The 26,451-nt window shown below is 33.7% G+C and overlaps 1 protein-coding gene across 2 annotated transcripts in view; it reads left to right on the top strand.

Moving 5' to 3' along the window:
- cyfip1 (cytoplasmic FMR1 interacting protein 1) overlaps nucleotides 1–26,451 on the top strand; it is a 151,034-nt gene that overhangs the window by 77,332 nt on the left and 47,251 nt on the right. Inside the window, exons 13-18 of one of the 2 annotated variants that reach the window (XM_028800025.2) lie at nucleotides 2,482–2,607; nucleotides 2,898–3,064; nucleotides 6,646–6,793; nucleotides 13,025–13,163; nucleotides 20,406–20,562; nucleotides 24,952–25,048. In XM_028800025.2, the coding sequence (XP_028655858.1) occupies nucleotides 2,482–2,607; nucleotides 2,898–3,064; nucleotides 6,646–6,793; nucleotides 13,025–13,163; nucleotides 20,406–20,562; nucleotides 24,952–25,048 (834 nt within the window). Of the gene's footprint in view, nucleotides 1–2,481; nucleotides 2,608–2,897; nucleotides 3,065–6,645; nucleotides 6,794–13,024; nucleotides 13,164–15,167; nucleotides 15,322–20,405; nucleotides 20,563–24,951; nucleotides 25,049–26,451 lie in introns of both variants that reach the window. The other variant, XM_028800024.2, reaches the window with a different exon arrangement.

Below are 26,451 nucleotides of genomic sequence, written 5' to 3' on the forward strand. Positions count from 1 at the left end.
TTAGTAAAAGGCGAGCTTTTAAGCCTGAGAAATCACCCCGTAAATGCACACGTTTAATTGGACATGTGTTAATATGTATGGTTACACAGTATTAAAAGACAGTGAACAACGTCAGTTACCTTTCTTCCCGCGTTTGATAAAAGGTGAGCTTTTAAGCCTCAGAAATCACCCCGTAAATGCACACGTTTAATTGCACATGTGTTAATATGTATGCTCACACAGTATTAAAAGACAGTCAAAAATTAACATCATTTACCTTCGTTCCCGCGTGTGACTCGTGCTGTAAATGTCTTCCTTGTTTTTAGTTCACGTGATTACGTAGGAGGCGTGATGACGCGATACGTGACTCCGCCTCCTCCATTACAGTATATGGACAAAAAATATGTTCCAGTTATGACCATTACGCTTTGAATTTCGAAATGAAACCTGCCTAACTTTTGTAAGTAAGCTGTAAGGAATGAGCCTGCCAAATTTCAGCCTTCCACCTACACGGGAAGTTGGAGAATTAGTGATGAGTGAGTCAGTCAGTCAGTGAGTGAGTGAGTCAGTCAGTCAGTCAGTGAGGGCTTTGCCTTTTATTATTATAGATATATATACACACACATATATATATATATATATATAATATATATATACACACATATATATATATATATATATATATATATATATATATATATATATATATACACACATATTTATATATATAATATATATATATATATATATATATATATATATATATATACACATATATACACACATATTTATATATATATATAATATATATGTATATATATATTACATACTAGCAAAATACCCGCGCTTCGCAGCGGAGAAGTAGTGTGTTAAAGAGGTTATGAAAAAGTAAACATTTTAAAAATAACGTAACATGATTGTCAATGTAATTGTGTTGTCATTGTTATGAGTGTTGCTGTCATATATATATATATATATATATATATATATATATATATATATATAATATATATATATATATATATATATATATTATATATACATACATACATATACACATATATTATATATATATATATATATATATATATATATATATATATATATATATATATATATACACATATTATATATATATATATATATACACATATTATATATATATATATATATATATATATATATACACACACATATTATATATATATATATATATATGTGTGTGTGTGTGTGTGTATATATATATATATATATATATATATATATACACACACACACGCACACATTATATATATATATATATATATATATATATACACACACACACATACACATATATATATATATATAATATGTGTGTGTATATATATATATATATATATATATAATATGTGTATATATATATATATATAGACATAGACATATAGCGTTTCTATAAACTTAATTTAAACTTACGTTTTACACCGTGCTTTGTTTCCCTTATGAAGATGCTTGTATGCTTCACTCGCTCCCTTCTCAATTGTTTAATTAATTTTTTGTTCTTCGCTGTTTGCGGCTCTTCCTTCATTTCTCCCTACTGAGCTCACAGTCTTTTCACGTGATGACGTGGGAGGCGTGATGACGTGACACTCAACTCCGCCTCCCACGGCCATCAAGCTGCCGTCCATTACAGTATATTGTCAAAAATGAGGTTCCAGTTATGACCATTACGCGTTGAATTTCGAAATGAAACCTGCCTAACGTTTGTAAGTAAGCTGTAAGGAATCAGCCTGCCAAATTTTAGCCTTCCACCTACACGGGAAGTTGGACAATTCGTGATGAGTGAGTCAGTCAGTCAGTCAGTCAGTAGTGAGTCAGTGAGGGCTTTGCCTTTTATTAATTAGTATAGATTTCTGTAAATGGAAAATTTCTCTTTGGGAGAAAAAATTCTTTCTGTCTGTGTATACATACATATGTGGTACTATCCAATTTGGTTTCCTAATAATGTACAATAAAAGTGACAAGCAGGCACAGACAAAATTACAAACTGAAACTGTGCTAAAGATAAAATTCCCAATATTCTTTCAGATTTATTTTCTGCTCTTTAATGATCACAAAAAAATATTGACATGCTGAAAAAACTAATGTATACACACAGGGCATGCTGTGCAGGCAGCATATCAACCTTTGCCTTCTGTCAGACTTGGCAGTGCTTTTAAGTTGGGTATGTGCCAAGATTTGGATCGAAATTCAAGGGATTCCGCTTCTTGAAGCAACTGAAATCCTCTCTTTTTCTCCCATTACAGTGAACAGTTTTTATTTTTAGTGTTTAAGTTTGCCATCATAAAAAAAATATTGCGCAACCATTTTAAGCTATTCGGTTATTTCTCTTACATGTATGCCTCATAGCAAAACAGACTTAAAATGATTTGATTTTAAGACTATATGAAATTTGTTAAACATTTTACTTGGCTTGGTAGCATGAAAGTTTGTAATTTTTTTGCTTTATTTATTCATTTTCAGTACTCCTGGAAACTGGTTCATCCAACAGACAAGTATTCAAACAAAGACTGTCCAGATAATGCTGAGGAGTATGAAAGGGCTACCAGATACAACTATACAAGTGAAGAAAAGTTTGCTCTTGTTGAGGTACAAGTGGAAAATGCTTTTTTCCTTTGCTTTCACTCAAATACCTGTTTTGCCACCGCAAACATTAACATAATGCCTTAAAATCAGGATTATGTGCTTCAGCATTTTTACTTCTAGATGTCCATAAGTAATGATTAAAACATTCATTTTCTTACATTATAAAAATGTATACATTTTTGTGTGTGTCACATGTTTGGGAAATAATGGGAAAATAAGTACAATTTCTCATACACGATTACATTGTTCTATCATTAGCCTTTAAAGATTTGTTTTTCTCCAATTATTGTCAGGTGATGGCTATGATCAAGGGACTGCAAGTTCTGATGGGTAGGATGGAAAGTGTTTTTAACCATGCAATTCGACACACAATCTACGCAGCACTTCAAGACTTTGCCCAACAAACATTGCGGGACCCTTTGAGGCAAGCCATCAAGAAGAAGAAGAATGTCATTCAGAGGTAAAATGATTTTCTAAAACATTATTTTTCTGCTAGCTAGAAACCCACACTGTGCTCTCAAATGGACCTCTGTAAATAATTGAGGTTAACAGAATTAAAGATTTATCCTTTTTACATAAATATGACAGAGTGTGAAACATTTCTTTAACATATTCAATAACTAGGGTACTTTGCCCCCTGCTCGCTTCACTCACTCAACCCCCCCCCCCCCTTCACTACACGCCAACTACTTTGTGTCTCTGCCACTCACGTTGTGAAAAGGGGGGCTGAACGCACCCCAAGGAGACGTGATCACTCATCCGACACCCCCTCTTCAACGGTGATACAATGTAGTATACAGTATTTTTTAAAATTGTACACAGTATTTTTTTTTTTTTTTTAATACCTCCTCTTTGCTTGATCAGCTGCTGGATTGCTGCTGCTACGGTGCCACGTGATCTGCAGTTCTGTCATATCACCTATGTTCATATATTCAATCTCTTTTTCGCTTCTACCTTTATCTCAATATTACATTTAATTTTGATTCCGTGTTTGGAATTACATTGTGACAATGCCCGTGTCATCGTTACAACATATAACTGCCCGTGAGTGAATATCGTTTCTTTCTCTCTACAACAAATGTGTCTGACATAACCATGCAGGACTTTTCCATATCTCTTTGCATAAGCTCTTGTTTCGTGGGGCTTCCGGCCCCAGGCGTGGTTACATCGCTTGGCATGAAGACTCGTCTCGCGGGACATGAAAGTGTCTCTGAGACAATCACGTCTCGTCTCCTTCCAAGATTTTTTTTTATAATAGGGAGATACTCTAGTTTTTTAATTGGATACATATTAAGCAGTTGAAAGTACTTGAATTTTATGTGGTTGTATTATTAGTAGTGAGAGTAGATTGAAGGACTGTTGGATAGTTGTATTTCCGTTTGGGGTTGGTCCTTTTCTTATACCAACAGCATAGGTTCTTGCATCCTGTGACCCTATAATTGTGACCAGTTATAAGGAATTGAAGGACATAATGAGTCGTCTATCACTACACATATGAAAGTAGTATTTTTCATTTATAATTGAAATTTTAAAAAATATTTAAAACTTTTTCATTTAACCATTGTATTTAATGGAACAATAATATACAAATAAAGACCTACTAAGAACTTTTTACTTTAAAAATCTCTTCACTATACTTCTATGTACTTTTAAGTTAACACTATTCTTGGATAACTTTTAATATCTAAATTTTTTGTGGTTCTTGAGTTTTTTTTCTCTTTTATTGTATAATATTTACGTAGCAAGTAGTTTGCTAATGGGAAGGCTAAGCAATATTTTTCAACTGGATTAAATCATGCATTACATGGTCTCCTTTGAACTTTCTTGAAGCTTGACATTTGTGTAAAAAGTATAATTGTTTTCGTGTATTTAACTGTGAAAATATTCTTATATGCAAAAATGCTTTTGTTGGGGTACCATATGTACTTGCAGATGAGCTTAGAATTTTAGGATCCAAACTAGACTAAAAAAATTGTTTGGCTTTTTTTGCGGCTAGAGCTGAATTGTTAAGTTAATTTTTAAAATAGTTTTCTATCACTTTTGTATTGTTTCAGTTCTTTATTTTTGTAAAATGTCAGTAAATAAAGTTGCAAAAAGATTTAAACAAATATTTATTATTGACTTATGCATTGTCCCTACATTAACTTGCTCTTGCTTGGTTTACTTTCATGACATCATTTATTATTTGTCAAAAAATGTAGTTAAAATAGACCTTAAATTTTTCATTTGTAGTTGGTCATCAAATACACACACAGTGTTTAATACCTTTTAAGGTTTCAGCTTTTAGGTTTTCTAATATTACATCAAACTGTTTTATGTAAATTAATTACTGTTTTACAAAAGTAGCAATTGAATGCAGTAAGTCAATATGGTTATGAATGCACTCCGTCATGATCAGGTAGTCATCAAACAGGACCACTCTGTGATGTTTCTCAGAACCAGATAATTTGCGTTCATTCTGCAAGTGAAAACACAAGAACTGAATGCTTGAGGTGTTTTGGTTAAGCTTTGTACAACTTATGGATACCATTCTTTTAGTCAGCCAGGTTAGGATGAGTATGCCTTTTGCCTTACGACCAGTTTACACTTCATGCTCAAAATGCTTAAGCGCATGCCTCATGATTGCCACGTATTCCCAGCGTTCTTTTGACACATCCTCTGAGCATATTGTCAGAAATTAATGCAACTAGTGCAGAAGTTGCAGTACCAGAAAAAATATGGGTGGCATGAGTGTTCAAGTTTTGGTACGGGACATCAGCATTGTTGTTTGTTATCAACATGTGATGGGAGCCTTGCAGCTCCAACAGGATTAATCTGCATGCTTTTTTGTTTGATGAATGGTTTGATGTGGTGAAGCAAATCATTAAAGTTAAATGCTGACATGCAAATGTCTTTATGGTGCTTTTCTTCATCCATTTCTCACATGGGCAATGCAAACATATATTGTATAGGCAATGCAGGCATATTCCCTATCATAATAACGTAATACATTTACAGGTCTCACAAGTCATCTTCAATGTCTCTGTTGCCATCCTTTTTTTTTTTTTTTTGTAGCATTAGAATGTAAAGAATCTTTTTTTTTTTTTTTTTTTTTTACATTGTTCTTCCCTTAACTCACAAGCAAACATTGTTGTCTCACTGTGATGATTTCTCGCACTGCTACTCGGTGGAATCCTCCAGAGTTCCTTAAAGTACACACATTAGTATAGTTCTTACACTACTTGTGTAGCAGCAGCATCCTTAAGCTCACATGGTGCTTAGTGTTAAGTATAACCCCAGCGTTACTGGTCACGTCTCTTGTTGACAAGAAGAATTGAGTGAAACCACAACAGAGCTTGTGCTACATTAAAGTCTGATATTTATCACTGAACATAAGCCTGTCAATTTTAACAATGACATCAAGAAGCCAGAAATTTTATATTAACTTTCTGAAAGCCCTTCTAATAACATGAAACTGAGTGGAAGAATTTGGAAATTTTACTCCTGCTGTAATAATTATTTAGTAATATTCATACTGTAATAAAATTAAAATATTTCAAAATGCTGTGATGGCCGTATTGTACAGTTTAATAAATGTAAGATATTGGGTAATGTCAAAATGCTTAAAAACTCTACAGAAAACATTCTCTTGCTGATTTACAGTATTAAAAATAATGTTTTGCTTTAGCATAGACCTTACTTTGTAGATTTCACTAGTATGTTTTTCTTAGCCATAAAAGAATTTCAGACCTGTCATCTCAATTGTATACATGTAAAAAAAATAGATAATCGTTTTTTGATATATTCTGAATTATGAAAAAGTATATTCAAATTTTGAATTTCATAGAAAATGAATGTTTTATCTATTTCATGCTATTCTATAACACTTTGAAATCATTTCACTTTTCATTGACACAGAGTGTGTGTGTGTGTGTGTGTGTCTGTCTGTCTGTCTGTCTATACACACCTAGTTAAGAATGGCCAGTGGTTTTGTATAACATAAAAAAGACAAATGGAAGAAAATAGCAAACTGTTGTAACTAGCTCCTTTTGCTCTTATTAGTGTTTTACAGGCAATTAGGAAAACTATATGTGACTGGCAAACTGGACGAGAACCACTTAATGACCCAGCCTTGAAAGGAGAGAAAGATCCTAAAGGTGGCTTTGATATCAAAGTACCAAGAAGAGCTGTAGGACCATCCAGTACACAGGTGTTTCAACCTTTTATGATATATTGTAATTAATTGTTGCAGTTTAAGTATATTTAGATTTAATAAGTATATTTGTTATTAGGAGTTGGTTTTGGGGATCATAGCATTTAGGAAGCAGATGCAGATTTTTAGATTTCAGATTATTTCTGGGTAAGGGAAATAGTTTAAAAAGTATGTCAAGTGAAATTTTTTCTGTATCAGAGATAAAAGTTAATGTGTTTTGATATATAATAATTTTGAATAGTCCCTAGATACATTAGAACCCACTAGAAATTCTGCAGCTCAAGTTTCATAAAGATTTATCTTAACTAACTGTATCCTCATTTAGCACTAAAAGGTTCAGCTATATGAATGCAGTTGTATAGTTGTCTTTACCTTTCTTTGTGTGATGGACTGTACACTTTAGGGGTGCTAATGGATGAATAAGTGAAATACAATATATATTTTTCCAAAGCTGAAAAAAAGTTTTTCCATGGCTTTTTTGACAATTCTTAAACTGAAAATGCAGAGTGTAAAGGACTAATATAATATTACTAAAATGAGTTCCCAGAAGTGTGATGAAACTGCACTTTTTAAAATATTTCAGGTCACTTATGAGATACTGAGGTTAGATCAGGTATTGAACATCTAGCAAAACGTTCATCTTGATAACAATCGAGCAGTTTAAACATACATTTCCATACTATTTAATCATATTATACCTTGTATGGACTCTAGTACTGCACAACTCTATAGCTAGTTACAAAGCAACTCCAGAGCGCATATACTTTACAACTAGTTCTATAGTAATCAATTAAGAAAGTTATTAAAGAAAATTACAGAAATTGTAGCAGTCCAGTAATTTGTGTTGATTAAACTTAGAATTTTGATGCTTGAGTTTGTTCATATCCCATAAAAATGCAGTTTAGGTTGATTGCTGATTCTAAACTTATCCTGCTCTGGGTCAGCATTAGTGTACCTTAGTCTGGTTGATTTTTAATTTGTTTATATGATACTCCATCACTTTTTGGCAGTTAGACAAACCAAACTTTGGAAACAATTATAACTTTGAAGTATTCATACTATTTGGGATTATAGTCATATCATGTCAAAAACCATTACAGTCCTAGTTTATTGGAAGTAATGACTATAAGATAACTTAATTACTTTTATAAAGAGATGCCTTTGTAACTACAGGTTCCTGTGCTGGATTTTTCAGTGCATTTTAAATGGAGAAATAATGATTTTAGTGGCAAACCAAGAGCTCTACAGCTGTGGGATGCCATAGAGATTATTGCTGTAAATTATCAAGTGGGTTCAACAGTATCTAGTTTACTGTGTGTTTATAATACAGTATATTTTATATGTGTGTCACTTTTCTTTTCTGATTATTTTTCCAACTGTTTAGTGCATGGCATTTTTGTCATTTTCTCTGCATCTTTAAGTCAGAGATCTTTTCATTTTAGCTATCCAGCTGACTGCATTATGTTATACTGTAAAAAATCTTTAACAAAGAATTCAAACAAAGTATTCAAGATATTTTATTATATCCACACATACACACAGTTATGCACGTGGCTTAGTACCATAGCATAGCTTTCTTACTTACAATGAGGTAGAAAGTTCCACCCACATATATTCTATTTTATAAATAACTATATCCAAAAGATTTAGTTAACCACAGTAACACAGGGAATTTTACTCCACATTCTCCATATTAGTGAAATTTAGTTTAACTCATAAGCAGTGTGTGACAGAGATTATTATTTACAGTATATTTGTATTATTAGTTGTTTTTACTGATATGGTCAAAAATGTATATCACAATATACCGTAATAAAAAATTATCATGGATATGGCATATATTACAGTATAATATTTGTGCAAATATATTTCACACTGAATCCAACTTAGATGATTCTGTAGTCCCCAATTAATAGGTTAACAGTAGAGTGTGTAGTTCTACTGTGATTTTCTTTATGTACCGACCATTTTAATGAAGTAAAGTAATAATAATAAATAATACAATTTATTATTTAGCACCTTTACCATGCTCAAAGTACTTCACAAAATTTCAGAATTAACAACAGGAAAAAGCAGAAAAAAAAGATCAAATACACAACATTGAATACAAAATACCGTATATACTCACGTATAAGTCGGTCTTGAAACCCGAAAAATTGATCATAACATCAGACTCCGATTTATATGCCCATTCAAAAATGCGACACTTAAATTTATTTTATTTTTTTTTTTTTTATACATCTTCTTGCTGCTTCCAGTCTTGCATCGGTTTCTGAGACGCATCAAATTTTGTTGCAGCGGCGCAGTTACCAATTTCTTTCACTGCTTCAACAACGTTTAATTTAAAACCAGCTTCATATTTTCTTCTGATCGAACACTCTATCGTAGATAAGGGATGCTGTTACAATAAAGGTGTATGAGGGTGTGAGGTACAAAAAACACAAATCATTGCAAACATTGCTTTGGAATAGTTCGGGTATTACCATGTGGTCACGTTGGCACACTAGAGAGAGAGAGAGAGGGGGGGGGTTAGGAGTACGTTCTGATACAGAGCATTGCCGCACCCATATAGAAAAAAAGGCAGTTTGCTCTGTGGTTACTCTCTCAGGTGGACGTTAGCATATCATATTCTCTTGGACCAATAGTGTTAGTTTTCCGCATTCGACTTATACGACCGACATTATAAAATACCAGAAATTATACGATAAAATCAAGTCAAAAATCAAAACCGCGAGTATATACGGTAATAGCAGCATTAAACACTAAATAAAGATAAACATAGGAAGTACGAAGCTTTGAATTAGAATAACATAATAAACCAGAGTAAAATAAAAAAAAAAAAATAGTGAACTAAATGCTTTCCTGAACCAATGAGATTTAAGTTGATTTTTAAAGAAATGAATCAGCTAATCTAATTAATTTATATTCAAAATATCTTTATTGTGCCAAATAAAAAAGAACTATACAAGAAATAGACATATTGCGATTACCCATTAAAAAGAAACAGAATTGTTTAAAATGTGTACTATATAGATGCTAAAGTAAAACAATAAACAAAACTGACAATAAAGAAATTTTTAAAGAGTTATTCTTCTCAGTTCCTTTAGTTCCACATTGAACAAAAACAAGCTAGCCTAACTGGAGTTGTCTTCTAATTTTGGCTGCATACCTAGCTGTGCAGCATCTCTCTTCTGCACATGTCCAAACCTACGCAAATTCACCTCACTGGCTTTGTTTCCAAACCGTCCAACCAGTATCTCATATTGCCTTTCAAAACATTTTTAAGAGCATGAAGAAAAATTATATAAAGACAAACCAAAGAAAATGTATATCTACACTGGCTGAATACTGCTTCAGCAAAAGCTATCAAACCAAGGCAGATAATACATACAGCCTACTAAAGAAGTGAAAATTGAAACCAATGTTGGTGGACGTTTTTTAAAAAAGATATTCTATTGAAAAACATCATTTTTGTAAGAAACCATCTCCAATTTCATGCTTTCTAACTTTGAATATACAGTATATGGTATGCATGGATACAAAGATTTGAAAATAATGTTAATTGTTGCCTAATTATGACTTTATTTGTACTTAAAATTTTCTCCTACATTTTTTAAAACTCTGTTTCTGTTAGTGCCGTAAGCATTTGCTTATTTAACTTAAGGTAGCCCTGGATAAATCACTGTTATTATTGTTACTATATTGTTAGTGTTTGAATTGGCAGAAATAGCCATCAGCTGCCTTCTTGAAGGATCACGTCACAAAGTACAAAGTAATTTAAAAGTGCAAAGTGGGGGTAATTTCCACTTCAAAGTCCAAAAATGCAATCATAAACGGTTTCAGAGGCATGGGGGGGAAGAGTTGTGGCGTACCACTCTGTGAGAATTGATGGCTACATCACAAGGTAACAGAACGCCCAGCCTCCACCACAAATGAAAATTTCTTCCATTTGGTGAAATATTACCAAATATTACCTAAATTAACAATACGATGTATACTTTTGTAATATTGATGAGTAATGCTGCTTTAAGTAGGAATTACGGTTTGCCTCAATAGTTTTGCTATACTTATTGAGCCATGGGCTGTCAAATTCACTGTGTACAGATCAGTTTTAAGATGACTTAGTTTAGGTTATATAGTAGAATCATTTGGCAGGTTGTTGTTTCGAGTATCCTTGCAGATATAAATGGCATGATTACATACTGTGTATAGTCTCACAGCAGTATTTAGGTTTGAGCAAAAATTTTACACAAGTCAAAGACATACTTATTAAAATATTACATGGAAACTTATTTAAGTAAACTTCATTTTTGATGTCTCTATAGTTTTAGAACAAATGGCAAAAGAACTGAAGATTCTAATGTGGAAATGTTTTCCATGTCAGTGAAGCTTTGCTACATGGATAAACAAACGTACCAACTTTTTTTTTTTTCTTTTGTGTAATACAGTGTATCAAATATTACCAAAATAAAATAGTCACTAGTAGCTTTTTACACTGTTGTCTATAGCAAACTCTTAAAGGTGCAGAGGCTGCCACACAGATCCTCCATACAGTGTTCACTTTTTTGTTTTCTTTTCAATTACATACTTCGATTTTCAGCTGAAAATCATCTGCATGTGAAGTAATGCCTATCCCTCAGAAGAGTTAAAGACTTTTTGTGCTTTCTTTGGGTGCACTGGCAAGAACTCATAGGTAAACCTATATATATAGAATAGTTTGTGTGTTGCTTACATAAGTGGAAATAATGGTGTGCCACTTTTACTTAAGGTAGACAAACAACTTGAAGTTATGGCCAGGCTGTCACTTCGGGATTGTGTTAAAAAAAGGCCTTTTTAGTTAAACAGCAAAAAGCCTGCATTAATTAACTTTTTAGATTCTGCTTAAATTATAATGCTAAGTTAGGGGAAAACCATATCTTACCCATTGAAAAATAAAAGAAATTGATCCTTGCCAATCAAACTTTGCAAAAAACATTGTAGAAAGATAATTAGGCATAATCAGCAATTTGAACAGAAACATGATCTTCCTTAAATGTTCATTGCATGTTAAATCCTGGGAGAATTGCTCCTAATTTCTTTTAGCCAGCTTAGGCTAAATCTGCTACATAAAGGTTGCAGAATAACCATAACTTTTTTTTGTGGGTAGCTAAATTTTCAGGACAATATCAAATTCATCCTAAAATTAGTTTTTACTTTCAACAACACTAAGCCCTAACTGAAAGAACTAAATATAATGTCAAACTAATAAATGAAGTATTTTCTCTTACAAGCAGCACACTTCCCATATGTGTGCTATTGCCTAAATATTTGGTACTTAAAAATGAATTCGTAATATACTTTTTAACCCCTGTTAGTTTATGCTGTCATTCATCTGCTGAAGCTACTTGATTCACCCTCATAGTTGTGGGGAGCAAGAGCCAATTGTGGATTGGTACACATTTGTACATACTTCCACACTCACTAATGTTGCGCCGGTTCAGAGTTACCAATCAATTTAACGAGCATATTTTTTGGGTAGTAGACAATTTACATTTTCTGATTATTATACAGTATATATGCATGAATAGTTCTACCAGTTAGTTCAATAAAACCTGTTTGATAATGGTGTAATTGTTCCACAGAACATTTCTTTCAAAACTGCTTTTGTGCAACTATGATTTTAATTCTACAGATAGATAGCAGTACTTTTTAAAAATTGTTTTCACATTAGAAAAAAAGGCAAATTTAAATATTTTTTTTTAAATACATGGTTTCAAATTAGCCAATTTATTTTGAGACTGGTTAAGTGTAGCATTTTCTCATCTGTTCTTTTGATAGCTGTAAAGCCAAGAAAAGTTACTAATTTACATAGTTAACATTATGACATCAAATATTGGTGGAAGAAAAAAGTGAATAAAGCATTTCATTATTTTAAGAACTGCAAATATGCCATGACTAAATACTACTGTGTTAAATTAGTCCATCCATTTTGCTCTTATTTATTTCACAACATTATAATCAAAAAATTTTAATCAATTGTTTTGTATTTTACGAAATTATTTTAATACAGTATGACACAATGCATTATGAGCTGGTTAATAGAAACTAATTAGAAGGCACTTGTAGTCCTGCATGCTTATGGTAGTGTTCTTTTGTTTAATATGTCTATTTTCCCTTCACCTGTCCCCCTTTCATGACTAACAAAATCCCCTCCCACCCTGATACTGCCCTGTGTGTGTTGGTTTTCAGCTCTTCCTGGTCCGCACAATGACAGAGTCCTTGCTGTTTGCTAAGCAACTTCATTCTATTGGAATGGGAAAGTTAGAGTTTGTCATTTGCAAGTTTCTGAGGCTGTCCTACACCTTTCCATCTCTTATTATGTTTGGTGGTAAGATAACAAATACAAACCTCCTGTTGCTATTTGGAAAAATGCCAACTTTTTCAACTTGTGGCTGGCATCTGATCTTCTGTGCATCTAGAAAAACATACCTTATTAAGATTCTGAAATTAGCCGTTGCACTATTTTAATTCATTGTATGTTATTGAGTAATTGCAGCTAATTAATTTGGCTTTTTGTTCAAATATATAAGCTGAATTTTAGCAGAAACCAATTCTATGTATGATAAAAATTGTAAAGTATGCATTCACTTCATTTTTAGCTAAACTACAAATAAGTATTATTCTTAATTGGCATTTAAGTATTTCCAGCATACATAGAAAGCTTTTGCTATAAATTTTGCTGTTTACAACGCCAAAACTATCTTCAATATACTGTATATCACATTATAGAGAAAACAGAGGAATTAACATTTTTGCTGATTTTTATAACTAATAAATTAATAACTCTTTAAAGTATATTATATTCTGACAGGTTTTGGTCAAATATATTAATTCCCTTTATTTGCAAATACCTTCTTCCTGTTGTATGAGGTGCTTTACAAATGCATTCAGACCATTTAAATGTTATGAAATGTTGCTGGATTAAAAAAGATAATGCCAAATCTTATTGTAAGTAGCAATTCACATGCTAAAGAAGAAAAATGTTAGATACCTACTTACAGAGTTTAAAATCAGAAACGTAAATATGCTACATGTATAAGGACTGAGAACTCTGTGCTATATTAATTAATGTAATTAATTAATTTATATAGCTGTTTTCTTGAAACTCAAATTGCTTAGGCAGAGGAGAACGATTTCAGCCACCACCAATGTGTAGCACCCACATAGATGATGCAACGACAGCCATTATTGCACCAGTACACTCACTCACCACACATTAGCTATTAGGTGGTGAAGTGGTGAGAGAGACAATTAAAGACAGATGATGATTGGGGGGGGGGGACGAAGAATGACCAAAAGGCCATGGAGAGCAGTTTAGCCAGGACATTGGGATATACCCTATTTTTTTCAAAATATGCCCAGGAATCCTTAATGACCACAGAGAGTCAGGACCTCGGTTTTACGTCTCATGCAGAGGACAGCACCATTTTAACAACATGGTGTCCCCGTCACTTCACTGGGTCATTGGGATCCACATTATGACCATAGGGTCAGTGCCCCCTGCTGGTCTCACCAACACCTCATCCAGCAGCAACCCAAGCTTCTCCTAAATGGTCTCCCATCCAAGTCCAGACCGGGCTCGAACATAGCTTCAGGTAGATGACCTTTTCTGAATTGCATGTGATATGGCGAATTTTTTTTAATTTGCAATGGCGAATAGTCAAAAATCAATCCTAATTAGTATGCAAAACCCATAACGCTGTTATTGCAGAAAAAGGAGTATCAGCTATATACTTACCCAAGTTTCTTATTTTGTTTTTAAATTAAAAATATCTCCCAACAAATAACTAATTATGTTTTTAATTTTTTCTTCTTGACCATGTGAGTTTATAATAAAAAAAGCACAGTTTCAGACATGTATCCTTTGTTTCCAAAAACAACTTAAAACTATTAAGGGTCAAAATCATTATGCATTACTGCAATACACTGTGTTGTTACAAACTGCTACCTCGGTTGTGCTTATAAAACTCTGTGAGTGCAGGAGATGATGTTCTGATCAGTCAACCTTTTTAATACTAATATGTCTGGCTTGAATGCCTCACCTTTGAAAAATTCATAGAACTTTCCATTTTTTCTTAAGGAAATTTTTGTGTCACCATTAAAACATCATTCATAAACTGTTAACCATCTACATATGTTTTCAAAAAAAAAACATGTAGCAGAATTATTTTTTTTCACAGTATTAGGATTTTTATCATTATGAAGTCAGGGGGTTGAAGCAAATACATGTATGCCCAATGGTATCCAGAAATGGAAAAGTTGGCATTTTGTGATAATATGCAGTGCAGTGTAACTTAAGTGGTTGCCTGCTTTTTTGTTCCCGTCGATTTAGCTGTATATGGTGCGAACCATGCTAGAGTCGCTCATTGCTGACAAAAGTGGCTCCAAGAAAACACTGAGGAGTAGCCTGGAGGGACCTACCATTTTGGAAATTGAGAAATTTCATCGGGAATCCTTTTTCTACACACATTTGTTAAATTTCAGTGGTAAGGCTATTTCTTCCACGGGTGCCAGATGTCTACTCAGCATGCCTTTATTTCCCTTTAGACTTGCTCTCTGTTTTCAGCATGTCATAGAGGTATGGTAAAAGAAGGATGAATGTTTTCTGTGCTTTCCTGCTGATAGCCCTCACTATATATTCATCAATGTGCCATCTTTACAGGGATATGCACGTCCTTTTCAATATGAACACAACAGTAGCAGTTCTAAAATTACTAGCGCCTTCAATAGTTATCCTGTCTTACTAACCTGTCATGCTTTGCACAGCTGTAGAAAGAGTTTACACAATTGCTTTAAAAACCTGACTGTTTCTGGTAGCCAAATTTATGTTGTCTTAACTCCTACCTGCACTTTATGTTTCTGAAACTGACAATTAGCCATTGACTTATTTATAAAATAAGTGAATAATCCTTTGCTTATAGCTGTGTCTAATGTAAACATAGCTATTCAATTTGTGGCGTTTTAAACCAAATCAGTAAATATTACAAGATTTTGCAGAAGTGGTATGAATGTTCACTTGAAACACTGTCATGTTACTTTGCATTACCTGTATAACTGCAATATTCATAACATTTTACTGTTTTATTTATCATTTTTTTATCACCTTTCTAATGTTGTTTTCCCTTCACTCCTTCAAAACCAGTTTTGTCTAAAGTATCTAGCACCCATACCCAACTAAGCTTAGAGTTACCTTTCTGCAAAGTGGCTTAAGTAAAATTTGCTCATGAGAAAACTACTCAAATATTTTTTTTTAAGTATCCGATTTAAATCTGTTTAAGTATTAAAAGCATAAGTAAATGTGGGATCTCTCCCTGTTTTATATATACAGTCAAAGAAAAGTTCTTAGAAACCTAATATTTTTCAGACTGCTTTACCAGGCTTGTATGAACCAAATAAGCTGAATCAGTGAAATTCAATGTGAGCTGGACACCTTAATTATTGTATTGTAATTCACTGTATATGGTGCTAATAGGAAAGGCATATAGGATTCCACTACTTTAAGAAGGATATAATCCATTCCTGTAAATCACTGCGAATTTTCATAACCTAATTAGAATTTAATTTAAACAGAGCATTTCCCATCCCCATAAATGGCCTCTGTTTTCGTTCAAATAAGACCTTACTACCTGTTTGGCAGACTGCTGCACGGACAGTGTCTGAAAGTTTACTGCATTAGCTGTGGAAATAACCAAGACAGGCGATTTACTTGTCACCAGCATTCAGCCATGCTAAACACCCACCTCTTCTTTGTTCTGTGGGCTGCAGTGAGGTGTGTTTGGAATTACTAGTATCAAGTGTTAGCACCAGAACTCCACATTTGATTCTTCATGTCTGCACATTTTTGTAAAACAATCCTTCCTGAATGGAGGAAACCTGTATTTTTGCTAATTGGTTGAGCAAAGCATTATGCGTATTTGCATAGCCTGTTTAATATTAATAGTTTAATATTGCTGTAACAAATATATCTAGCACAATGTATTGGAGTAAAAGCACTCATTTGCGTTTGAAAATGTGGTAAAGTAAAAATGAGAGTAGACAGAAAATGTTATACTCAAGTAAAGTAGAAATACTCTCAAAACATACCATCAGGAGTGATATGTGAAAGGCGGATATCGGCAAGAGTGAAAGGGAATGTCTATAGGATGGTAGTGAGACCAGCTATGTTATATGGGTTGGAGACGGTGGCACTGACCAGAAAACTGGAGACGGAGCTGGAGGTGGCAGAGTTAAAGATGCTAAGATTTGCATTGGGTGTGACAACGATGGATAGAATTAGAAATGAGTACATTAGAGGGTCCGCTCAAGTTGGACGATTGGGAGACAAAGTCAAAGAGGCGAGATTGCGTTGGTTTGAACATGTACAGAGGAGAGATGCTGAGTATATTGGGAGAAGGATGCTAAGCATAGAGCTGCCAGGGAAGAGAAAAAGAGGAAGGCCTAAGAGAAGGTTTATGGATGTGGTGAGAGAGGACATGCAGGTGAAGGGTGTAACAGAACAAGATGCAGAGGACAGAAGATGATCCGCTGTGGAAACCCCTATGGGAGCAGCCGAAAGAAGAAGAAGTAAAATTAAGCTTACCAGCCTAATAAAGTCTTTTTTCACTTATATAAAGAGGAAATTATTTAGTTTAATTCCATTTAATCATATCAAGTATACTTTCATTTGTTACCTTAGGAAGAAATACCATATCGTAACTACACATATAATATGAAACAGGAAGTGAGGCATAAATCGAAAACATAATGTTGAACTTAAAGAATGTCATGCAGTGTATAGAGATGTATATTTTTATATACATCTAATATATTAAGCTTTTTTTTTTAATTCAAAATTTCAGCTCTACTAGGTGAATCGGCAGCTATTTTCTTAAAAGAAGTATTCTACTGAAAAAAAATTTCATTTGGGGAAAAAAGGCATTGAAAAAATAAGTTTATTATATGTGATAATGCATCAACCCAAAGACAGACCAATTAAAACCACATACAACAAGACGAGAAAGAAAATGGATTAGACTTAAAGATAGGTTATATTAAACAACATTTCAAGTGATTTATCAGTTGTTGTCTTCATTTACAATCTTAGGCACGCTCCCATAAAATCATTTGTTTAATGATAACGACCCGATGCCTACAACCAACTAGTCTGTGACTGGCTAGAATAAAATGAAATGGGTTTGATTTTCTTGTTAGTCTTAGGGGCAGACCATGTACGTAGGAGAGCTTACAACCAAATAAATCAATGAATGGTCATCCGGAAGTACAAAACATAGAATGTATCGATGAGGAATTATGAACATGCATGTTTTAAACCTCGCAAATATTAGATAAGCATGTCTGTCTGATGTCTCATTTTTTATTTATACACTAAAACAGAATGGAAAAAAGAAAACCGGGCAGAGACTACTGCTGGACGCACCACAACTATTAATCCTTTGCAGAGTGCCAGCCTTGTCAGGCAACATGGGGACAGTCAGCCTCACAAACAAAAGAGAAGCTCATCTGTCTGATATCTAGTATTTTACATACCATAACAGAATGGAAAAAAGAAAGGGCGGAGATTGCTGCTGATCTCGCTGCCACAGTTATACTTCATAAAGTGCTGCTTCGTCAGGCTGTTAGAAGGGTGAGCACAGCTATGCTGGAAGATTGCTGCTCAGTCTGTAAATGTGCCATGGGCTGTGATTTTCAGGTGTCTAATTTGACATAATGCAGTCATGACATCAGCAGCTGTGTTCGACAAATTGGACTTGCCCCATAACAAAAGTCATGTAATGACATTGGCTTTAGTAATAGTGTAATAACTAAACTAAAACAATTACAACAAATAAAAACCTAATAAAGAGCAGTGTGAAACAGCCTAAGCATTGACTGTAACAGGGGTCTACTTAGCTAAAATAATGAGTCGTAAGCCTCCCTTTACGTGCTGAGATTACATCTTGCCTGAAGAAGGGGCCTGAGTTGCCTCGAAAGCTTGCATATTGTAATCTTTTTAGTTAGCCAATAAAAGGTGTCATTTTGCTTGGCTTTTCTCTACATGCTGAGATCAGTGAGGCTTCATTAGTATTGCAGATCATTCAATTCCAGTGTTTTAAAGAAGTCCGCTTTTTGAGATAGAAGCACTAATGTGGTCTGTTTGGGATGGCTAATATATTTAAAGGCTTTATAAGTGATCAAGTACGAATTTAAAATCTCATATTAGGGATCCTTTGAAATGATTTAGGAACTTATATGATCATACTTTTTAGTTCTAGTTAAGGTCATTGCTGTATGCTTTGAATTTACTGCAGAGTAGCAAGTGAATTAAAGAAAATTAAAGAAAAAATGGTAAAATCTAATTTCCTGATTTTATATAATGAGCATCACAATTCACACTCTTACAGAAATTTTAGCTGTTTTGATGTACAAGCTGAAATCAAGATAAATCATCTCATACCTTTTTTAAGTAAAAAGTAAAATGTGATTTTTAGCTAAAATGGCAGATAAAACTGCCTTAGTTGTGTGTAGCTGAAATCCACTAAACTTACCATGCTACAGAACTGGCTTTTGATACCAAGCAGTTAATTTCATTGAAGTGGGTAGAGTGTCCCAATATGAAGAGTTGTGATTTTGGTCGCTTTCCAGTAGAAACTTACCATAGCAATAGGAGATCATCTTCTTTTCAGAACATTTCTTGTATTCCTTCTGTTTTTGAAAGTTATTTAGTAGTAATGCTAACTGTGGTTATTGTCTGCAGTCATAGGTAGACTTTTAAAGTATTATAGATTTTTTTGATCTTTTTGTTTTTATTTGACACATTGTTGGGAATACCATGCTTTTCCCCAACACTCAGTTTTCATTTACTGTTTATTTTTTCTTGATGCTATTTCTACATCAGTACCTTTTTTGACCATGTGTGGCTTGTCAAGAATATTAAATAGTCTTTTGCTTTGGATGCCTTATTTGAAAGAATTATTTCCATTATTGTGAAGAACATTCATTAAATTATTCTGTGTGGGATTCATTGGATCCACAGTAAAATGTATGGTACAAATTATAACAAGACACACCCTTGACATTTAAACAATTATAGATTTTTTGTCTCATTTAGCACTGCACAGTTCTTTATCAGTGTTGCACATAACTTTCTAGTTTGAGATTTATTTAACTTTTCCATGTTTTAGTGGTTGTCAGGAGATCCTGGTTTTCAGATTTTAATATTTTGCTTTTCTCAGTCCGCATTCTGCTTTTTGTTATGTATTTGATTTTTTTTTAATATGTTACATACTTTCAATTATAGTATAACTGATTTGCATTGTGCTTTAATTGTATTCATGAACATTTATACCACTCTTTCCTTTTTGTATTTTGATTGTGTAAGCTGCACATTTCATAATCTCAGTTCTTAAAATTTAATTGGCTTTAATAATTTAATAAATTACATATAAATATAAATTTAATAAATGTACACGATATGAAATAACCATTTTGGTTATTATTGACCCTTCTTTAGTTTTTAAAGTTTGTACTTGAAGATCCTAGCATTTGCGAGTGAATTCTGTGCTGGTTATTGTGCTGTATTTGTACACCATAGAAACTCTGCAGCAATGCTGTGACCTCTCACAACTTTGGTTCAGAGAGTTTTTCCTGGAACTGACCATGGGTCGTAGGATTCAATTTCCTATTGAAATGTCCATGCCTTGGATCCTGACTGATCACATCCTGGAAACTAAGGAGGCTTCAATGATGGAGTAAGTCATTCTGTGTTTGTATATTTTTCTTTTTTTTAGTATTCTCGTACTTTTCAAAATCTTAAAAAATAAATAACAAATACAACTAGGAGAAGAAAATTAAAATAGAAAAACTGGTATTAATCAACTTCATTTATGAATGAAAAAAATTAACCAGTTTGACTGAGGACCAGGCAGTTTTGACCATTTTAGTAAAGTAACATAAAAAGTAGTTATTTTCCTTCTACATTCCAAAATGTTGGGTCAGTAGGATTACTGATTTAGTTTGGTATGCATGATTATGCCTTGTGATAGGCTGACACCTTGTCTGTGCTGGGTCATAGGTTTTGATACTGCCCTGGCCTACCATAACTTTAAACCTGATTCAACCAGGCTGAATAATTGAATGGAACAAATAAACAGTACATTAAAGTAACATTTTGTGGTGATGTATTTTGATTTGCTCACAAAAAAGTGACATTAAAAAAATGTGTATGTGTGAAGCAATTCCTGTAATTAACCAGGTATTCTTGTCAATCATGTATTTTGTCTATTAAGGACCTTGATTAATATTAGCAAATTAAATTAAAGTTAAATGATATCTAAATGTATATATATAAAACAATTAATAAAAGTAATGAAGATAATCTTTTGATTCCAACAGTGTATAAAATAAAAGTTTCCCAGGTTTTTTTTGCCTTCATATTTTGGTTCTTTTACAGTGTATGAGTAAATACGTATACATTTTCATTATACATAGAACAAAACTTTGCTTGCTAAAAGATATTTTGAAAGTTTTTACACTGCTTATAACTTTTGCTTCAGTGTCTGATTGGACATAGATGCTCTTCTAAGGGCTGATTTAATGTGTTATGTAGCATTTGAACTGAGGTTCCTAAAGCTGTGAGGGAGCAGCACTAACTACTGAGATATTCTGTCTTCTCTGCACCAAACGTGCATGTTACATGTATTATAATTGAAAAATATTCTGGAGGAGTAGTGCATACTATAAAGACACTGAGTAGATTACTATTTCTTTCTAGAAAAAGATACTTGTTAATAATGTTTTGTCATAGTACGTACGTGTGTATGTGTGTGCTTCAGTTTCAAATCCATTATCTACCTCAGTGTATAAAGTGTGTTGTTTGTGACCACACAGCACAAAAAACAGAAATGTTTTAGTAAGACAGATTTCTTAAGGACAAGTTTATTTTCTTCCTTTGTCATTATGTCAGCCATAAGTGTAGGTAGCTGAACAATTCACTGTTTTTTTTTTCCTTTGGCAAGGTAATCTCTTTTGACAAACTGTGTTATCCTTCCTTAACCTATAAGTACTGTCGATCTTCAACTAGTTATGGATAGTTTATATCAACTGTTGCACAACATATTTAAATAGAAATTAATATAAATGTTACTACAAAACATTTCCATCATGCACTGTAAATGTAAATTCTGTTGAAACAATTTACCATAAGATCATAAAAATAAGCTAATTTTCTTTATTTGAACTATTGCAAATTAACAAATTGCTGTCTGTTATGTTTTGGTGCGTTTGTATGCACAAATATAGTTTGCCTTTGTAAAACTGGCTACTTCAAAAGGGTTGTATGCTTTTCTTTTGCAGAATCCTTCAAAATGTACACACACAATGCATGTAAACAACAGAAAAACAAAAGTTATCTGTCAATATATCAAGAGTTTTATTTAAAAAATATTATAGTTTATTTGAAATAGGTGTTGTATAAATTTTGTAATTTTGGAGGAAAGCTGAGTATCCAGAGAAAACCCAGATAGAATAACATAATTGGATATATCTCATAGAGATCTTAAATATGTAAAATTATTGAATTATTTATGTTTATATACTACATGTGCTTATATACTCAAAATAAAATGGGTTTAGAAAATGGATGGATGGATGTGTGTGTACATATTTTTTTACTAGTGTATATGTGTGTGTGTGTATGTGTATATGTGTATATATATATATATATATATATATATATATATATATATATATATATATATATAATATGTGTGTGTGTATATATAGTCACAGTATTTAAACCACTGACAGGTGAAATAAATAACATTGATTATCCTGTTACAATGGCACTTGCAAAAGGGTGAGATATATTAGACAGCAAGTGAAGTATCATTTCTTGAAGGTGATGTGTTGGAAGCAGGAAAAAATGGGCAAGTGTAAGGATATGAGCAACTTTGACAAGGGCCAGATTCTGATGATTAAACAACAGGGTCACAGCATCTACAGAATGGCAGGTCTTATGGGGTATTCCCAGTAAGCAGTGGTTTTTACCTAGCAACAGTAGTCCAATGAAGGAAACCTGGTGAACCACCAAACAGGGTCATTGTTGCGTGTGGGAATTGAAGGCTAGCCCATCTGATCCAGTTCAACAGGAGAGCTACTGTAGCACAAATTGCTGAAAAACGTAATGCTTGCCATGGGAGAGATGTGTCAGAACAGTGCGTCATAGCTTGCTGATATGGGACTGCGTAGCTTCAAACCAGTCAGAGTTCCCAAGCTGAACCTTGTCCACTACCAAAATTGCCCACAGTGGACACATGAGTATCAGAATTAGAAATTGGAACAATGGAAGAAGGAAGCCTGGTCTGATGAATCATGTTTTCTTTTAGATTTTGTGGATAGCTGGATGCTTGTGTATCATTTACCTGGGGAAGATGCTCTGGGTAATGTTCTGCTGGGAAACCTTGGGTCCTAGCATTCACGTGGATGTTACTTTGACATGTACCACTTACTTTAAGATTGTTCAGACTGTTTAAGCCCTGTCATGGTAACGGTATTCCCTGATGGCACTGGTTTCTTTCATCATGATGTCATGCCCTGCCATACTGCAAAACTGTTCAGGAATGGTTTGAGGAGCATGACAAAGAGTTCAAAGTGATTGACTTGCCCTCCAAATTCCCCAGATCTCAAACTGGTCAAGCTTCTGTAGGATGTGATGGAAAAAGAAGTCTGATTCATGGAAGCCGTGCTTTGAAACTTACAGGACTCAAAGGAAGAGGAGGAGGTTGGGAGCATGTTCAAATAGGGTATTGCTGCACCCACCACACGATGAACCACCTGGATTGGGACCCGTGTGCAGCGGGTGACACCTTAGCACCACACTGGAACAGTGTAAGGTTTTTTTACGCTTGTTAGAGTGCCAGTCCTGCCACCATCCCCGTGCTGCTGATGTCTTGGTGCCATATATCACAGGATACCTTCAAAGGAGGCAATGTGGAGCCAGTGGCATTCTTTAACTGTAGAGTCAACCATTTGTGATAAACAAAAGCAACACTTTTGCTGTCTGAAGTAGATTACACAGTGCTCTAGACCTGGTTCCTGCAGTTGATCGATGATGTTCAGTGTCTTAGTAGCCCCTGATCTTTTGAGTATTTTCTCTAAGTTTGTCAGAAAATCTGTCAATATTCTAATTCCCTTCCCACTGTGCTGGCTCTTATTCTATTGTATTTTCATCATATGTTGTTAGTGCTGTAGACAGTTCTTGCTTATGTAGTTTGTTCACCGATTGTTTCTTTGTAATTTCCTGTATTGAATGATCTTGTCCTGTGCTTTATCTTGTTACTTTAAATTATGCTCTTGTTTGCTTTGTAATGCTCCTTGTGATGGTGTTCTCTGTGAAGGAAATGTACAGGTATAGTACAATTGTTTTCATTTCTACATCTAGAGTAGTATGTCAGTGATCAGTGCTAAACTTGCAACTTTGTGGCATAATGTCCTATAAAAGCTAGGCCATATTTCCCCACGTAGTCAAATTTGTATGAATAATCCAAGACATTCTGACAAAAAAGTCAAAATACAACAACATTTGAAACTCATTGTGTATATACAGTAAAAAATACAAAACATTTATGAGTGTGAAGTATAGTCACTACTTAAAACATCCATATATTAATACCATAATGTTAATTTGCTTATTTTCATATTAGAAAACATAAATTACTTGACATTTTACCTTTCTTTGTTGATCAACATTAGTTTGCATTAAATTTTATGTGTTTTGAATACCTTGAACATACTAACTTTTCCTTGACAACGTGTATAAAAGCATGGTTGCAGTAGCAGAAATCATCTTATTCTTCAAAACCGTTTTGAGGTCTTGAGTACTCCATTGAAAGTTTTTGTATTTTTTCATGTGCAATGTTTATTTTTGCCTTGTGCCTATAGAATTGTTAACTTCCTTTTATGTTATGGAATCAAGTGGATTATTTGGCATAACAATATTTAAAAACTGAGGTTTATTTTGAAGTGAGTATTTAAGAACTATGTGAATGTTTTAGGAGAATCATAGTTTATAACAGTTGTATTTTGGTACAAATTGTATATATAGAATATAACTTCAGTCTGTATTTTTTTCCTTCCTCCAGGTATGTTCTCTATCCGCTGGACCTTTACAATGATAGTGCACATTATGCACTGACAAAATTCAATAAGCAGTTCCTATATGATGAAATTGAGGCAGAGGTACTTTTTTTTTTTCTTTGGCTGATTCACTGGTTTTGGAAGAATGCTTTCAGCTGTTTAAAATATGTTTCAGAAATAACAGAGAATGAGTAACAGCTCTGTTTTTTCCAATGGTATACTAGTAAAGCAAGGTGCATGCTGGCAGTTTAGTTTGTGAATGGAAGAGATACAATATAGCGTGTTTCTTATGGTTACTTCAAGATTAAAAATCTTTTTGGACATGTGTCGACATATCAAGATTTAATCTTTATTTAAACAGTATACATAGATAAAGGTGATGTAATTGAATAATAAAAAAGATATACAAAAGTGCCTTTGCAATAATTCAACAAAAAAGGAAAAAATTAGTACATCCTTGTCTCTGAAAGCTGCTGTTGCCCCCTTATTGCAGAAACAACCTTTAGTAGGTATTTTCTGTAGCTGTCTAACAGTCTCTGACAACATCAACTGGAAGAAAGCGTTTTCCCATCCTTAATACAGAATTCTTTCAGCTGTGCTGTGTTTGAGGGGTGTCTTGCATGCACAACCTGTTTCAACTTCCCACACAGCATGTTGATGTGATTCAAATCTGGGGTTTGACTTGTCCATTCAATTTCTTTCTTTTCAGCCATTCTTTGGTGGATTTACTTGCATATTTTTTAAGATCATTGTCCTGTTGCAAGGTCCACTTTCAATGGAGCTTAAGTCTCACATTATTCTCAAGTAAATTCTGGTATAAGGAAGAATTCATAGTAGATTATATGACTGTGAGCTATCCAATTTCTGATACAATAAAGCAGCCCCATACCATAACATTTCCTCCACCATGCTTAAGAGTTGATATCAAGTTCTTCTGGTCAAATGCTGCCTTTGTTTTTTTGCCAAACATGTTTCCTGATATGGTGGCCAGATAACACTGTTTCCCTAACATTGTTTCAGAAGTCCTAGGGCCTCATGCATAACACCATGTGTAGAATTTACACTAAAACATGGTACATGGACAAAGGTGGAAATGTGCGTACGTACAAAAAAATTTCAGATACACAAAACCATGCGTAAGCCAACTTTCACGCACGTCCACTACATAAGTCCTGGTCAGTGAAAAGTAACGTTTGTGCATGCGCCTAACGCCTCACCCAGACTCCTCCCTGAATTTTGTATATTTTAATATGCAAACCAATATAAATAGCTCTTTCCACTCAGCGTTCGGTTAAAAGACAATGGAAAAAGCATGTGGGGAAAAAAAAGAATTTCAGCGAAGAAGAAGAAGAGAAGTGATCAGATATCAAAGTCACCGTGAAAAGGCAAGTTGTAGTCCACTGTCTCAGTGTCATACGTAAGCATATTAGGGTACGGAGAAAAGAAAAAAAAAAATAGGCACACAGTGGACAAAAAGGTCAAATGTCCACTTCAGTCTCACAGTT

This window comes from Erpetoichthys calabaricus, chromosome 4 (genome assembly GCF_900747795.2).
Source record: "Erpetoichthys calabaricus chromosome 4, fErpCal1.3, whole genome shotgun sequence".
NCBI lineage: Eukaryota > Metazoa > Chordata > Cladistia > Polypteriformes > Polypteridae > Erpetoichthys > Erpetoichthys calabaricus.